Source organism: Nannobrachium achirus (assembly GCF_963921795.1).
Source record: "Nannobrachium achirus genome assembly, chromosome: 7".
In the NCBI taxonomy this organism is placed as follows: Eukaryota; Metazoa; Chordata; class Actinopteri; order Myctophiformes; family Myctophidae; genus Nannobrachium; species Nannobrachium achirus.
In genome coordinates this window covers 36063969-36080714 of record NC_137816.1, presented here as the reverse complement: position 1 = coordinate 36080714, position 16746 = coordinate 36063969, and the positions used below count along the sequence as shown (strand labels likewise).

Genomic DNA, 16746 nt, shown 5'->3' with positions numbered 1-16746 from the left:
TCAACGGTTAACAGTACATTGATGAGACAATCAGGCTAAATATGAGCTAGCTTTGAGAGCCTCTTATCAAGTTGCATGGAAATCTTTCTCAAGAAGGACGCGAAAAGAAAAACATGTTTTGATATGCAACACAATTTCATACAGCGTATGTAGTGGGGGCCCCTGCTTTGTCTCTCTCTCACATAAGGGGTCCTTGATCTGAAAACAACCCTGGTATAAATCGCTCATTCATTAGACAGCAATTTCCTGACATTAATCCGGGATGACATCGTCAATGCACAATGTATAACTGTTGATGAGCCTTTAAGGATGGACAAATAAAACAACATAAGTAGTGAAAATAGCCGATCTACAAGCTCACAACACGGTGACGCGTTGTGAGCTTGTAGATCTGCGGTTTTCACTTGTTTGGGTCCCGGGCAAATGTCTAATTTCTCTTTTGGGTCATGAGCTAAAAGGTTTCGTTTGGGAACCACTGCTGTACAGTATCCGCGTGGCAAAACAAGCACGAATTGGAAAGGTTTCAAGCACTTTTGATTTATTTTTAAAAACAAAGTTAGTGTCAACATAAACAGTAAAAAGATCGGCCAACAGTAACATGTAATCTTTCTTTTTGCTTTGTTTTATGAAAGTTTGTACAATGCACAGAGAACAGAGGAGACACATACTGTATGACCTTCAAACACCAAACATAACTTCCCACTGATAAACTCATTCACTTACAGTAAAAGCCCTTAAAAACACACAAAGTACAGTCAAGTCCTCTTCATTTTCAAAACAGAAGCATCATTAACAGGGAATAGGCTGCTCAAATATTTGGACAAATAGCAATAAATGTGTTGGTCACATTACAGTTAAGATTAGAAAAACATACACACGTTCCATACATATATAAAATGAAATGTCACACGTATTTACATAAAAAGTCAAGCCATCACACTTGAGTTACACACTTTGACTCAAGTGACTTGAGAATGGAGTTACACTTTTAATAAAAAAATAATTTACATAACAAGGAATGAACATGTTATCCATGAGTCATAAACATTCACAATGTTTAAACAAAATAGAGAAAACATCACTTATTTAAATAGAGAACGTCAGGTAACGGGTTTCAACTTTACTGTGCAAAAATCTTTTCAATTAATTAATTTGTTTGATAGAGGAAATGTCATATGTACATTATAAAGTAATGCCTTTTGCCTTGCTGTCTGCATCGGTTAGGTTAGAACATCAAAATTCCATAAGGAGTGCATATTATAGAGCTACGGTAAGTGCAAACAAATTGCCTCGTCGTATTGTGCATTAAAATCTCTGAGTTTTTTTGGCAGTTCACACTTTTCCTTAAGCAGCAACAAACTTTCCTCATAGTAAAATATTTGATATAAATTCTATATTCTATATTTCTTGCTTCTAAAATGAACCCACAGTTTGGAATGGCCAGTGATATTGCTTTGATCTATTTACAGCTAAAGTAGACTAAACTTGCCTTGGTAGTGCAATCCCCTGACATAAGCTTATCACATGCTTTTCTTATTGTCTTTTTCTGCTTTTAAATTTTCCACCCATTTTAGTTGTTAAGCCAATTACCCCGCCCATCCCCCAAGTAGTCCCTCTCACTGCTGACCCCTACTGGTTGGTCTTGCGGAGGTTGGCATACTGTCCTGTCTGCAACCACATCTCCTCCAATACACATAACATCACTTCTTTTCACCTGACGGTGGGGAAGAGTTTCACTGTGAGGGTTTAACTCAAGCTACCCGCAGAGACAGGCGCCCACACAGATATAAAAAGCTAGATACCTCATCCGCTGCTGCAGTTCATTGGCACGACTGGTAAAACAGGACTGGCGGAAGTGCGGAACTGTGGAAGGCACTCTGCTATGCCCCCTGCAGTGGGAAAGAGGGAGTCCCGCATCTGATTGGCCTACCGAGCATCCCATTCTGTGACGCACAAGGAAGCGTCATTCAGAATTCCGGAAGCTTGCCAGTCTTCTTTTACCAATGCCCCAGAGCTGGAGGAGGCGTCTACCTTTTTATGTCTGTGGGCGGCTGGGCGCCCAGACCAACTTGTAGGAGTCTCTAATGCAGCGACAAAGATTGCCTCCCTGCCCGGCTTCCCATCTATGAACGCAGTCAATTGTGCTTGTTGGAGTGTCCAACCAATCACATCCTTTTTTCATTTCCTCAATCAGTTGTCACACCGAATGCCGAGGTATGGCACGCATGGAATAGGCTGTGCACCACACCTGAGCTGAGCTGACAGCAGAGACTTGAGTGTTCTTCATCTCAAACTAAAGCTGCGAGTCTGCCTGACAGGCTGTAGAATAACAGGCAGAAAGGTATATGAAAGAATGGATGGATGTATACATCCTCCACTACCAGGCACTTGGTTCACTGTGGTCACCATATCAATGTAATTTAACAGCTGAGCTGAGTGGAAGACATGTCTCTGCTCTCAGCTACCTGGCGGCACCTCTACAGTTACAGGTTGGATGGTTTTGGCACACCCTGACCTCAGAATTCAAGGCTCAGAGGTCAGGCATCAGAGATGCAGCTCTGGATCTTGTCCAGCCAGACTTGGGCACTGGATGCGTCTGCAGCACAGAAGTTGTAAACACGTTTGCTGGTCTTCAGCTGCAGAGACAACATTCAGCAATCATTAGATATAGACTCGACTAGAGGAATAGAGGGTATGCGTATGCATAAAGTGATGGCAAATCGAGTGGCAAAGTGAATTATCGTGGTTGAATGCAATCAGATAGGACTTTTCTGTTTGGATGTATGGGCTGTCAAGGCCAGAAAGTAGGTTTTTTTTGCCACTCAGTAGGCGTTCCTGCATAACTTCCGGGTATGATGATGATGATGATGTCACGCGCATACCCTCTATAGAATAACTGTCACACATTGTAGAAGCTAGTGGCGAAAACAGTAGACGTACTTTGCCTATTGGCAGTGTGCATAGAAAGTATTTTCATCAGCAACAGGAACACACCACGTGGTAAGGATGTTAACAAAAAGCACATGCCAGACGATCGTCTTTTCTTTCACCCAGAAAAGAGAAATTGGATCTGCGAGGATAAATTCCTTAGTTAGGGTCTGTAGAAAAAACATGGTTTTGAACAAAAACCCAATCTGGGAAAAGAATCCAAGATATAATGGATTTTTCTAAATCTGATAACATTGAGTCGAACGGAGAGATTTTTGGGGGGGATGACGTAATTTCCGGTTGCATCTGTCTCCTAGCAACCTGGCACCATTCATACGTTGGCTAAGAGCACCCTCTAGCATAATCACTGAAAACCAGGGTTTGATGTAGATCGCCGCCAATGGCAGTGAAGCGTTGGATTTCACATGGCGTAGATCTACGTCAATATTGACTTTATCCCAGTTTCATAGAAGAAATGGCAAAACAGAGTTACTCACGTCAAAGAAGGCCTTTTCACTGATGTGTTTGGGAGCTCCTATAGTCGGGGCCGTCATCAGCACTGACTCTACCTCGGCCAGATCTATGTGGCCTCTGCAGTTAGTGTCCTCACCGGTGTCATAGTACCTCATCTGCACACACACACACACACACACACACACACACACACACACACACACACACACACACACACACACACACACACACACACACACACACACACACACACACACACACACACACACACACACACACACACACACACTTCTGATTAACTATTGTCTTTTACAGCAGACATGTTAATTTAGAAGGTCCTGTAGCGTAGCCTACTCACCTGGTGTTTTGTGATGTCTAACACAAACCAGCGAGGTTTCCAGGCTTTCAGCAATGCTCCTCGTTTATACAAAATCCCCTCGTAAGACCTGAAAAAGTAGTTGTATTTGTTTTTGGCTCTTTATACTCTAGAGAGCAAGTGAGTGGCAGTAAAAAAAAGAATGCGACAGTGACTTAATATGCTGTACTTAAACCTGATGTAACCTTAATGCGTGATTACATCCCTACACAAAAATGTGATGTTTTGCAAATACTTTACATCAACTTAAATTTATTTAATTCTGAGATAAATGTTACAGAGAATGTCTTGAAGCACAGCACATCCGTGGGGCTGTGTAATCTTCTGAAACTAAAATAGGCCCTCTGCAAATTCTAGAACTCTGGGGGCAGGGATTTATTTTCGGGGCTTTGAACTCACCGGTTCTCCTCGTTCTTAGGTGTGAACTGGTTGTAGAGTGTGGCGGCGCGGCGGTTGACCCCGTTGGCTGTGGTGGTGGGACTTCTGTCGTCGGCCATCCCGCTGTCTGGGAGGTGCAGCATAGAGCGGCGCTGGAACGCCTGCAGGCCAGACGTGGGGATCAGGCCAGAGATGGACACCAAGGACTGCTTACGGAGCTGCAACACACACACACACACACACACACACACACACACACACACACACACACAGACACAGACACACACACACACACACACACCCACACACACACACACACACACACACACACAATTACGTATATTTTATGCTTTAACTAATGAAAAATAGCAGATATACAAGCTCACAGTGCGGCGAGCTTGTAGATCTGCTATTTTTTTGAAAAATCGTGAAAATTTGAATTTTGACTCGATTCTAAATCCTTCTAAGGTTTTTTGAAAAAAAAAAACGTATGTTTCTGTCAGTGGTTCTCAATATGTTTCATGCCAAGGACCCCCAAAATTACATGTATTTGGCCATGGACCCCCATCTCAAAATATTGTATTAGGGACCCTCCAGAAGCAAATATTTGAGTTACAAATGTTTGCTTTTAAAAAGATATATTCAAAGATCTACAAGCTTGCAGCGCGGCACTCGGTGCAGCGCTGTGAGCTTGTATATCTGCTATTTTTCAAACGCTAAAGCACGAACTAATTCTAGGCCTGATCTGAAGCCAATTCTACAAAATTCTAATCAGTAGTTCTCAATTTTTCAAAAATGTTCAAAAATAGCAGATGTACAAGCTTGCAGTGAGCTTGGATATACTGTATATCTGCTATTTTTTATAGCAAAAAAAAAATCTGAAATGACACATACTGTATGCTTAACGGTTATCCCTGTGTAACCTCCTAATAAACAGAGATCGAATTTTACACGGTGCTTCATCATGACTGCTGTTGAAAACCCAGAAGTGAAAATAAATGTGACGTAACCTATAAAAAATTAATAATGTGGATCTTGGGATCCACACAGGAACGGCGTGGCTTGAATGTGTGTCAGTCATCTATGACATCAGTCCTCTATGACATATTAATGACATATGACTCTGATGTGGGCAAGGTTTCAGTCTGATCGGAGCCTCTTTGGCTTCCATTATACAAATTAAAAAGTTAAATATTTCAGAAAATATAAAACTCTATAATACATAGTTTGTATTACTATTCTTGTAATCAGATTGAAAATAGAATAAATAAATAAATAGAAGATCTACAAGCTCACAACGTTTTGTGAGCTTGTAGATCAGCAACTTTTCAGTGTGCAACATTGCCACACAAGTATTTAAATAGGGAAAACTCTTAACTGTATGTCTAACTGTAACCTTAACCCCAACATGAATATTTTTTTCCGATTGTCAACCTATGTTTAACCATTAACCAAAACAAAAGTTATTTTGGGGACATTTGGTCCTCACACATATAGTAATAAGCACGCAAGCACGCACGCACACGCACACGCACACGCACACACACACACACACACACACACACACACACACACACACACACACACACACACACACACACACACACACACGGCTAGCCTCCTGCAGAGCCAAGCCGTAAAAACATTGATCTATGTGAGCATTGTATGATCATCATCATCATGTCAACACTCACATTTCCCTCTTGCTTGAGGTCTTCCTGAATGCTGACTCGGACTCTCTCCAGAGTGGCCTGCCACCTCTCTGGCGCCTGGCTCAGCTCAGCCTCCAGCCTTTCAATGTCCTGAAAGAATAGGAAAAGAGGCTGTACAGTAGTAGCAACACAATGCTTTTCAAAGTGGGGGCTGCGGGGCACTCAAGGGGGCACCTGGGGGCCAGTTTGAAATAGAGGAACATGAAGAACAAAGAAATATATATATAACAATGCTGTATAAAAGATAATAACACAAGTAAGACGCCTCAGGGCGACATGTACCTTGCCCTAAAGGGCCAATTCTTGCCATTTGGCCAGTGATGTATATCGGACCAGTTAACCATATATGGAGACCCCTGGTACCCATATAAGGATATCCATGTACTGTATATGGAGATATGCTGTGAGAGCCCAAACATGCCTACTCAGTTATTTGTTATGTGAAAGTCATGTCAGATGTCTATTACATCTGACATCATACCCTTTTATGCCCATACATGGAGATCCCTGTCAGTAGAACCAGCAAGTTAGTGTCATATATAGGCATTCCCATATGAAGTCCTGTTAGCTATGGGCTTAATATTGATGACATCAGGTAACTCCATATATGGGCATAAAAGGGATTCTGTTAGTGTGACATCACAGTGAAGCCAGAGCGTGATGTCAGAGCATGCCATGACAAAAGCCATGCAAAGTGAACAGGAGTTCGAGGCACCACTTACAGCCATCAGCTTGGTGATGGCATCAGGCTGGGCTCGGCTCACACTGCTGTAGCAGGGCCAGACGATCCTCCTCCTGCTGGTGGAGATGGTGTGAGTCTCCTCAGTGCTCTCAGAGCGTGCCGTCATCATCCTCCAGTCGTAGCAGGGACCAGTGGACAGGGTCTCGTCCGTGAAGTAGTTCCACTTGGTAAGGCTGGGGACACCGATGCAGGGCTTCAGTATCGCCTACGGGACGGAAAACGTTTCATTTAGCATCAGATGGTGACAGAGAGTAGTCCGTTGTGTTAAACAGTGGTTCTCAAACATTTTCATGTATTTGGTGGCGGACCCCCATCTGATCCCTGAGCACACATGCTCTTTTTCTGCAATGTCCTTTAACACAAATTCTCACCTTGGCACTGCCCAGCACAACCAGTGTTACAGCTCATCCACACTGCCCACGATGCGACGCGAGCAATGAAATCTCATTAAAATACATTTGTTTCAATGAGGATGTCCTGACATACCGCGAGCGACAAGGTTTCGCGGCGATTGGTTCAGGCTACGTCACAATGCATTGGCCAACGCTCCATATGCAGACAGTATTTCGAGAGCGAGAGTGAGAGCGAGAGAGAGAGAGAGAAATGTGGGGTAACATTCCCAGACAACTTGGCACTAATTCGTGCCGAGGTGTCCCAAACTAATTCGTTTGGGAATTGGATGGAAGCAAGAGAGATGCTTCCTTTATGACCAGAGAATCCCTTCCAAAACAATAATAACTTTATTGCAGAGCTCAGACTAGATCTCATGGGTTTGGCATCCCCAGGTTTCTTTTAACGCACCGATTTCCGAGGGGTAACCTGTGTGTTACCCCTGGTGACACAGCAGGGCCACTTTAACCACTTTCAACCTGGCATCACTATTTTGGGCAAGTCATTATTGATCTAGAAGGATCGCATGGCTACGTGCCGTGAGCTTGTAGATCAGCTTTTTCAGTCATTATCATTTTAGTTTTATTTTAGCGGCATATCTCAGGGGTAGAGAAACCGTTATTAGAGTTCCCGAAGGGTTCCCAGTTCGAATCTGGGCTCCCCCTGAGTTAATGTCGAAGGGTCCTTGGGCAAGACTCTGAACCCCACATTGCTCCCGGTGAGCTGGTTGGTGCCTTGCATGGTTTCCTCCGCCACCGGTGTATGAATGTGTGCGTGAATGGGTGAATGTAATGCACAATCTCTGTAAAGCGCTTTGGATAAAAGCGCTATATAAATGCACCATTTACCATTTACCATTTAGCTGTTTCCCAATAGGAGGCTGCAGCCAGAGGCTAGGGCTATTTGGGGGTCTCCGGACACGAAGGGTTTGTGAACCCCTGTATTAACCATCATCAAATGATATAACAAAGTTCTGTTCTTCCATCTGAAGGAACAGCCTTGTGCAAGAGGCAATCTATCACTATGAATGGAATCTGGAAACACACAATTCATCTGGACATCTGGACAGCTGCTCCAGCTGCCCGGGTAGCTCAGTCGGTAGAGCTCTCGCCTTTGAACCGCAAGGTCATGGGTTCGATTCCGGGCACCGCCAACTCAGCGTATGAGTAGCACGGCTTGGCAAGTCGTGCGGCAAGTACTGGGAGCTGATGGTAGGTGTGGCGCTCCACCTCAGCAGTCCATCTCCCAGGGGTCTAGCGCATTGTAACGGGGACAGACTCCCGCATGTTACCGGCTGATACCGACAATAAGCCACTCCCGACCTACTTTGCTCCGTCTGGATGAAACCATCAGAGAAACAACACCATGATGCATGGTGGGATAGAGACAGAGATGTGGGGCGGAAACCTCATGTGTCCAAAACGGTTGCTTTTCAGGGTTCAAATTCAAAATGGAGTAAAAGTAGCATATCTACAATCTCAAAACACATAGACGTTTCGAGCCAGCAGATCTGCTACTTTTGATTCTTTTGTGTGATGCCGTAGTAGGGCATTAATTTACGAAAAAACACAAGTTAGAATATGGTCCGACCAGGTTAACATTCACCAGGTTAGCAGTTAGCATTCACCCGCCTTAGTTTTACTGAGGTTAGGTTTATGTGGTCGGAACACCGGCCCGTCTGCATATTGACACGGACTCACAGCAAGGACATGTCTGTACTTGACTGATGTGTGAGCATGACTGTCCTGGGAGGTGTCCGAGATGAGACGCGGTTTACGATAGGCCTGTTCTGGCCATAGTACATCATTCATTTTGCTTATTGGTACCGGTCATTGTCAGTCATTTCTATGTATATTTAACCCATTATGGGTCAAGTTATTTGTCATATCTGCCATGTGCATTTTTAGTTTATAAAGCCTTTAAAAGTCAAACAGAAATGTACATTTTATTCATGTGTTCCAATGTCCAATGCCAAAAAAACTATAAAATCGTTAAGCGCAATTGAACGACAATCTCATCGTCAACCAAAATGTGATGATGGTGACAGGTCTAATTTGATGTATTACCTTGCTTATTGTATTGATGTATTACCTTGCTTATTGTATTGATGTATTACCTTGCTTATTGTATTGATGTATTACCTTGCTTATTGTATTGATGTATTACCTTGCTTATTGTATTGATGTATTACCTTGCTTATTGTATTGATGTATTACCTTGCTTATTGTAAGTCGCTTTGGATTAAGAGTGTCTGCTAAATGCCTAAATTGTAAAATTGTAAGTGCTCATCTGCACTGCACGAGAGCGACACGGGTGACGATGACATCTCATTAAAATACATTTGTTTCAATGGGATCATCCTGCCATACCGCGAGCAACAGCTCAGTGGCCTTGTGGTTAGAGTGTCCGCCCTGAGACTGGGAGGTCGGGGGTTCAATTCCCCGGCCGGGTCATACCAAAGACTCTAAAAATGGGACCCAATGCCTCCCTGCTTGGCACTCAGCATCAAGGGTTGGATTGGGGGGGTTGATCACCACCAAGGGGGGTCCAGGGACTACAGATGAAAATTAGCCTACGGCTAACTCTGGCTCATTTACATTGAAGTGAAAACTGACATGTCGATTAATGAGTACGGTCCCTGTCAAATAAACAAACTTTCAACTTTCAACAACGCGTTGTTCAGCGTTGTCGTCTACCCCTTCTATATTCCCTCGCAGTTTTTTTTTTTTTTTAAGAATATGTTTATTACATTTTCAAACAAACAATATATAAACAGCAGACAAAACGAAAGACAAACAGGAAAACAAAACAACAACACAATGACAAGACAAAAACAGCAAATACAGCTCAGACCCAACCCATTATAAATTTAGATATAGATGAATGGAAGGATTAATCTAGCCTCGCAGGCCATCCCGAGCTACGTCATCACCAATGTGCTTCCTTTCTCGGTCTAATGTCCCTCCCATCGAGTCTCTTTATGAGAAATGCAGCCTTTTCCAATCAAAAGGCTGCATTTCGAGCGAACCCTCCTCACACCGCTCCTGATTGGTCGAGTAGCTGCTACAGCTCTCGCATTTTGTAAACAAACATGGCGGACCCCATGTCCGACACGAGTTCACAAATCGCAAATAAAAGCTGCAGTTTTATCTCATAACTTGAAAACGAACAACAGTTTGCACCTTTGGAATTTCTGTCTGGAAAAGACGTATTTGATGTTCTCCCGACGATGTTTTGATGCGCTGACTGGACCTGTCAGTCAAAGTGAGTAACTACGTCATTGCATAATGCTTTGTCTATGGAGAACTCCCAGACTCTCCTTTTGGAGAGTCTGGCTGTTGCGAGGCTAGGATTAATCCCACAGCCCCCCGTAACCCTCTCAATATGGGGAGGGCAGATATCGCAGTCTTTATTTGAGCGAGGTTTCGCGGCAATGTCCTGCCCCCAAACCTTTTATTATTATTTATTTATTTGATTGGTTCAGGCTACGTCGCAACGCAATGGCCAGCGCTCCAGATGAGGACAGTATTTGGCACAACGCTCGCGTGGAGGGCAGTGCAGATGAGCTGTAATGATAGGAGCTCGCCTCCGTCTCTACAGGGCAGTATGTAATGATAGGAGCTCACCTCCGTCTCTGCAGGGCAGTATGTAATGATAGGAGCTCACCTCGGTCTCTACAGGGCAGTATGTAATGATAGGAGCTCACCTCCGTCTCTGCAGGGCAGTAAAGGTAGTTGAAGAACACAGGGCTTCGTCTGTGCAGTCGGTTGATGCTCTCCCAGATGCAGATGCCTTTCCTGGCCTGCTTATCACCTTTGTCCTCAAACAGAGTGCCTGACAGAGGGAGGGAGAAAAAACACAGACATGAACAGGTTCACTGATTTATAATGAATTATAATTGAAAAGTTATGTTTTTTTGTTTGGTTTGGGTTTGGTTGGGGTTAGGATTGTGCTGTTTAGTTTTTATGTTGAAAAATGTTTCTGTTGTTTTTTTATTGGGACAATGTTGGAAATAAGTATCCTTTTGTCAAAAAAACATTTATGTGGAATGGTTATTGTGAAATATACCAGTGAATGATTATAAAAAAATTGCTTGTTAAGTTGCTAATGTTACTGTTATGTTACTGGGGGCAACAAGTGGACACCAAGTTCCATCTCTTATGTTCCACTCACTTTATATTGATAACACAATCAAATTATTGAGTTTTCTGCTTTCATGTTCATGTCAAAATAACAGGCGCCATCCAGCAAATCAGTACAGAAGATTCACTGAGTTCAATGGATTAATACCAGATGACAGCTAAATGTCAGCACAGTGCACTGACTGACCGTGTTCTAGTCGCTCATAGTCGGAGTCCAGCAGGAAGTTCTTGAAGCGGTTGGAGATGTGGTGATAAGCCAGGAACTTCAGATAGTGCTGATTAAACTCGAATTCCAGAGGATACTGCCCCAGAACCTGCAACGAGAGAGAGGGAGAGTGTTGTAGGGTCCCCCGTATTATGGCTACACACTTCTCCAACAGATACACTACACAATTACTAACAGAGCAGAACCCGTCCCGTCCCGCAGGGCCTGGGTCAGTGATATCACCATTGTCAGACACATCGTGGACGGAGCCAAGAGGACCAGTGTCTCCATTTAACGAGGTACGAGGGCGCCAAGCGGAGAGAAGACCTCAGCGCTCCTCCGAATATTTGGAGGCCACCTGGGTCTATTGGCAAAAACAACAGCTGTTTCGGGGATGAGGCACTTCTATTTTCAGCACTTGTCCGATCCTCCGCTCCCCCCTCTTTATGGCTCTCCAGCACATAGGGCCCCCAACAGGCTGCCCTAGCAGCCAAGGCGTAGTACGTTTCAAAAGACAAATGCAGAAACTATGTGTTGATGTAAGTGTATGGGAGTGGGCCCGCTGGACCCCAGGAGATACAAAACACATTGCATTCTCTAAAGTTAGCATTTCAGAGTGAGCACAGTTCTCTGGACTTCCAGCTGCACCCAGTATCATTCCAGTGTCTGATCCATTTCTGGTTGCGTGCCGTGTCGCACGCAGTAAACAGATGATCTACAAGCTTGCAACGTGCTGCGATGGGACATGTTGGGAGCTTGTATATCAGCTAATATGTCTATTTTCGCCACACAACACAGGTGCACAACTAAGTATAAATCAGGCTTCAGCCCTCCATCATCCCACGCCTCTATAATCCTGAAGCATAAAAAAATGCTATCCTGACACGTTGAGAAGCACGAAGGGATGCCGGAACATGCTAGCACGTAAAAGTCCTGCAAACCCTGACTGGGTTCATGGGCCATCTGGGCAGCAGCCTGCTGCGCAAGTCCCTGGCGTGCAACACTGTCTAAATTACTTATCCGACGTGGGGATTGTGAAGTACGAAACTAAATCGAGTATATAGAATGACAGCTGAGTTTCTCTCCTCCACTTTTATGGAGGAATGTGATGAGCTCATGAAGTAGTACAGTAACAGTGTTGTGTTCTGTGACTTTGCACAATTTGCTAGAGTCTTCAACAGGGGGTCCAGGGCCCTTAGGGGGTCCTCAGAGTTACTACAGGGGGTCCTCCAAATCTTTGTATGATAGAATCCTTTTTTCTCCTTTTTTATATTAACCACTTGAATCCTAGCGTCCATATTCTCAGAACGCCTTGCTCTGCGAGGCGTTGTGAGCTTGTAGATCGGCTATTTTTGTCAAAGAGGTTTGGTGGTGTAGAGAGTAGACTAAGTATTGGGTCCTCTCTGGGTATTGGGTCCTCTCTGCAGGGGGTGGAGGAAGTAACCAGGGTGCGCACTGCGAAGAAGCTAGATTCCATCTTGGAGAACTCCTCCCACCCCCTCCATCTAGAGATCACCAGTTACTGGAGTAAGAGAGGAAACGACCGCTTTACCTACCCAGTACGGAGATGTGAGAGATTAGGAAAATCTTTTGTACCGGCTGCCCTTAAGCTGTACAACGAGACACATAACGGACGCTTGAAAATGTCTCCCTTCCTAACTTAGACTTACGGAACCATTGCTGTATTGACTTTGACCTCTAAGGAACTATTGCTGTATTGACTTTGACCTCTAAGGACCTTCCAGGAAGAGTGCTCATGTGCGCCTTGCGGTGACACGCTTCCTAGTTTCTTCTTTTTTCGCACTGATTTTTGACACTGCACTATTACCGTATTTTCCGGACTATAAGGCGCACTTAAAAGCCTTTAATTTTCTCAAAAAACTACAGTGCGCCTTATATATGGATCATTCATTGACATTGACATTCCCTTTAGCACAGCTCCATCTGTTGGATGCATAACGCAACGGTAGCGTCTATTATGTGCGCCTTATAGTCAGGTGCGCCTTATATATGAAAACAGTTTGAAAATAGACCATTCATTGACAGTGCGCCTTATAGTCAGGTGCGCCTTATAGTCCAGAAAATACTGTAGGTTGTTAGTGTTGGTAGTTTCTGAGTATTTTTGCTTTGTTTAACAATGACAGTGAGATACTTGTTTGCACTAACTAGCATTGACTGCTATGGTCTCTTTTGCAAGACACTTTATGTATATATACTTATATATTATTCGCCCCCTCTATTGATGCACCTTCTCTTTATTGGTACTGTACTGCTCTTGTCTTTGTTTTGTTTTAAACTTTTTTTCCCTCTTATCTATCTTTTCTTACGTCTCTGTAACTTTGTAAATAACTGTATACTGCTGTGCTGTGCTACTACTGGACAACTGAATTTCCCCCTTGGGATAATAAAGGTATCTATCTATCAATCTATCTATCTAAGTATAGAGTGAAAGACCAAGTTAATTAAGTAATGACGTTTCAAGTGGTTAAATATCTGAAATTTACATGAATCAAAAATACACTGACGATTGTGCTGTCAAACAATGAAACTATATGGAATCAATGAAAAGGTTGTGGGGGTCCCTGCTTCATCTCTCTCTCAACTAAGAGGTCCTTGGCCTGAAAACGTTGAAGACCCCTGGTCTATCGGGTGTTTGAGAAGAGAGAAGAGAGACTCCTCACCTGATGCACACAGTCCAGGAACTGCAGGAAGATGGGTGTGAAGCCACTGCCCTGGCTGCTGGGGCTGAGGTTGCTGCGCTGGCTGAACTTGTGGCCAAACGACAGCCACTCCTTCTCCAGCAGCACCTGAAAACCCTCCAACGTCCTGTAGAATGAATCGCTCAGCAGCTGCACCAAAGACACCACCTGCAAGAGGGGAACAGATTGGGAGAGACAAACAAAAAAAAGAGACCGAAAGGGCATTTTATTGACAAAATATTATTTGTGACCATATATTGTACATACTGGATACAGTAAGGCTGGGCAATATATCGAAAATATATCGATATCAAGGTATCAACATGCAAGGTATAAATATCGACGAAGACAGCTTTAAATTAGGTATTGGTGTAATGCAAATGTTTTTACTAATATCGTGAGTGATATCGATAGCGAGGTATTCAACAACGTTATCAAATATCGAAGGTTTTCCTAACATCACCCATCCTTATACAGTATATACATATTTCAAAATACTGTGTAGGTACGACTGTACGTACAGAATCTTTTGTCCATTACTACAGTGCATGCCACTCTTTGGCTGCACCGTATGCAATGTTAACAGAAACAGTCTCAAACTCTGAACACACATACATGTGGAAGAGATACCAAACATCTCATCGCACTAAGTGCTTTACCCTAGAAGTTGGGGCATTTATTTTGAACATATCAACAATTGAGAGAATCACTCCATGCCACAGCAATAAGCAGTTGAGGGATGTTTTGTCTTGGTACATTCTGCTTGGCCTGCTTCCAATGCCGCTGTCTCCCCCAGCCAACTAATGAGCCCCGGCACGTGTGGAATGAGTGGGAAAAACAGTGCACGTTTTCCCCAGAGGGGGTCAACAAGAACATCCAGCCATAAGTAGTAGTGAAACGTCCTGGTATTCACAGCACCATTCCCCCTAGCACAGAAATAAGCCCCTATATAAATACTACAGATTGAGGAACGGATATAAGATAAGACAGTGTTTTTTTTATAGTGGGGCCACGGCCGCCAGGGGGCTGCCAGGTGGCACCAGGGGGGCCAATGAGAGGAAAATGAAGAATCTTTTTTTATTCATAACGGGCAAAGGAGCTTGAGCGGGAAACGGATGGTTCCCGGTTTGATCCCCAGCTCCCCCTGGGTTAGTGTGGAAGTGTCCCTGAGTAAGATACTGAACCTGACTGCTCCACATGAGCAGGTTGGTGCCTTGCATGGTTTCCTCCGCCATCAGTGTGTGAATGTTAATTAATTGGAGAAATGCGATATATAAATGCACCATTTACCATTCATGCATAAGATTATTGTGCCAGTTGAAGCACTTTTCAACCTGGTGTCACTATTTTGGGCATGTCATTATTTTGTTATTTTTGTAATAATTAATTTTCAATGAGGAGGCGCAGCCAGATGTTTTGGCTGTTGGAGGGTCCTTGGCATTTGGAAGAGATGCAAGGAATGAGAAAAACAGAGGGAGAGGCTCAGCAGAACAGCATCCTGTCTGCTGGGTGTCTTTGGTCTACGGCTGGAGGCATGGAGGTCAAAGTATATCATTTCTGTCAGACAGAAACCTTGTATCTCTCCACATTTCAACCTATGTTTTTTTTCACAAATTAATGCCCTACCTCGTCATAAGTAAATACATAAATATTGAACCAAAGAAAACTATTATTAAAGGAGTTGTTCACCACTTTTCAACCTGTCTTCATATAATAGGTCCTCACTAATGTTCATGATAAAATATCACCATTTTTTTCTACTCAGTCCAAGTCTCCTAGGAGAGCTGTGGGAAGTTCAGAATCCATCGTCTTGTGACATCATCATTTTCCAAAAAAAATTATTATCAATATTTTTGAAAAAAATATTTAGATTTTTATTATCGTGAGAACAATGGCTTCCACTTTAAAATTGCAACTTTTCAGGAGTAGAAAGCCTGCCGTTTCTATAAGCTGGATTGGCAATCGATGATGTCACAAGACGATGGGTTTCTGACCTGCCCACAACCCTCCTCTGAGGAAAAAAAAGAAAAAAAGAAAAAAGAATGTTGATTTACTATTTTTGAGTGAGGACCAATTATATGAACATAGGTTGAAAAGTGGTGGAGTGCCCCTTTAACAAGCGCTTGTGACTAAATAATAATAACTACATTGGATCCCTTGGATAACAGGTTATATCATGGGTCTTCAACAGGGGGTCCTCAGAGTTACTACAGGGGGGCTGCCAAAATCTTTGTGTGATAGAATAATTATTTTAAATGAACAACTTGAACCCTCCTATTCTGAGGAGAACTTTAGCCAAAAATAGCAGATCTACAAGCTCTCAACACCTCACGCTGCGAGGTGTTGAGAGCTTGTAGATCAGCTATTTTTGGCAAATAGGTTTGGTGTAGATGTTAAAAAAAGATCAGACCAGGTACAGAGGGAAATGTCAAATGTACTAAGTATCGACAATTTCAGTGGTTAAATGTCCAAAAAACACATTTTACCATGAATCCAACATAGACTGCAAGTACAACAAGTCTACAAATCAATCGCTGAAATCGATGAAAATCTGAAACCCACATTTTATACAATATGTAGAGGGTGTCCCTGCTTTATCTCCCTCTCAGCTAAGGGGTCCTTGGCCTGAAAACGTTGAAGACCCCTGGGTTATATTTTTTTACATTCCCTGACAAGTAAATGTTTTGGACATACAAGGTT

The 16746-nt window shown here is 43.3% G+C and overlaps 1 protein-coding gene across 2 annotated transcripts in view; it reads right to left on the bottom strand.

Annotated features, from left to right (window-relative positions):
• Positions 1-655: 655 nt before the first annotated feature.
• Positions 656-16746, bottom strand: part of sbf2 (SET binding factor 2) — a 156444-nt gene continuing 140353 nt past the window's right edge. For both annotated transcript variants that reach the window (XM_080730700.1, XM_080730699.1), the window contains 9 exons: positions 14029-14214; positions 11330-11456; positions 10707-10834; positions 6591-6815; positions 5851-5958; positions 4178-4374; positions 3761-3848; positions 3426-3557; positions 656-2636 (listed from right to left, as the gene is read on the bottom strand). In XM_080730700.1, the coding sequence (XP_080586826.1) occupies positions 2538-2636; positions 3426-3557; positions 3761-3848; positions 4178-4374; positions 5851-5958; positions 6591-6815; positions 10707-10834; positions 11330-11456; positions 14029-14214 (1290 nt within the window). In that variant the 3' untranslated portion in view covers positions 656-2537. The remainder of the gene's footprint in view (positions 2637-3425; positions 3558-3760; positions 3849-4177; positions 4375-5850; positions 5959-6590; positions 6816-10706; positions 10835-11329; positions 11457-14028; positions 14215-16746) is intronic.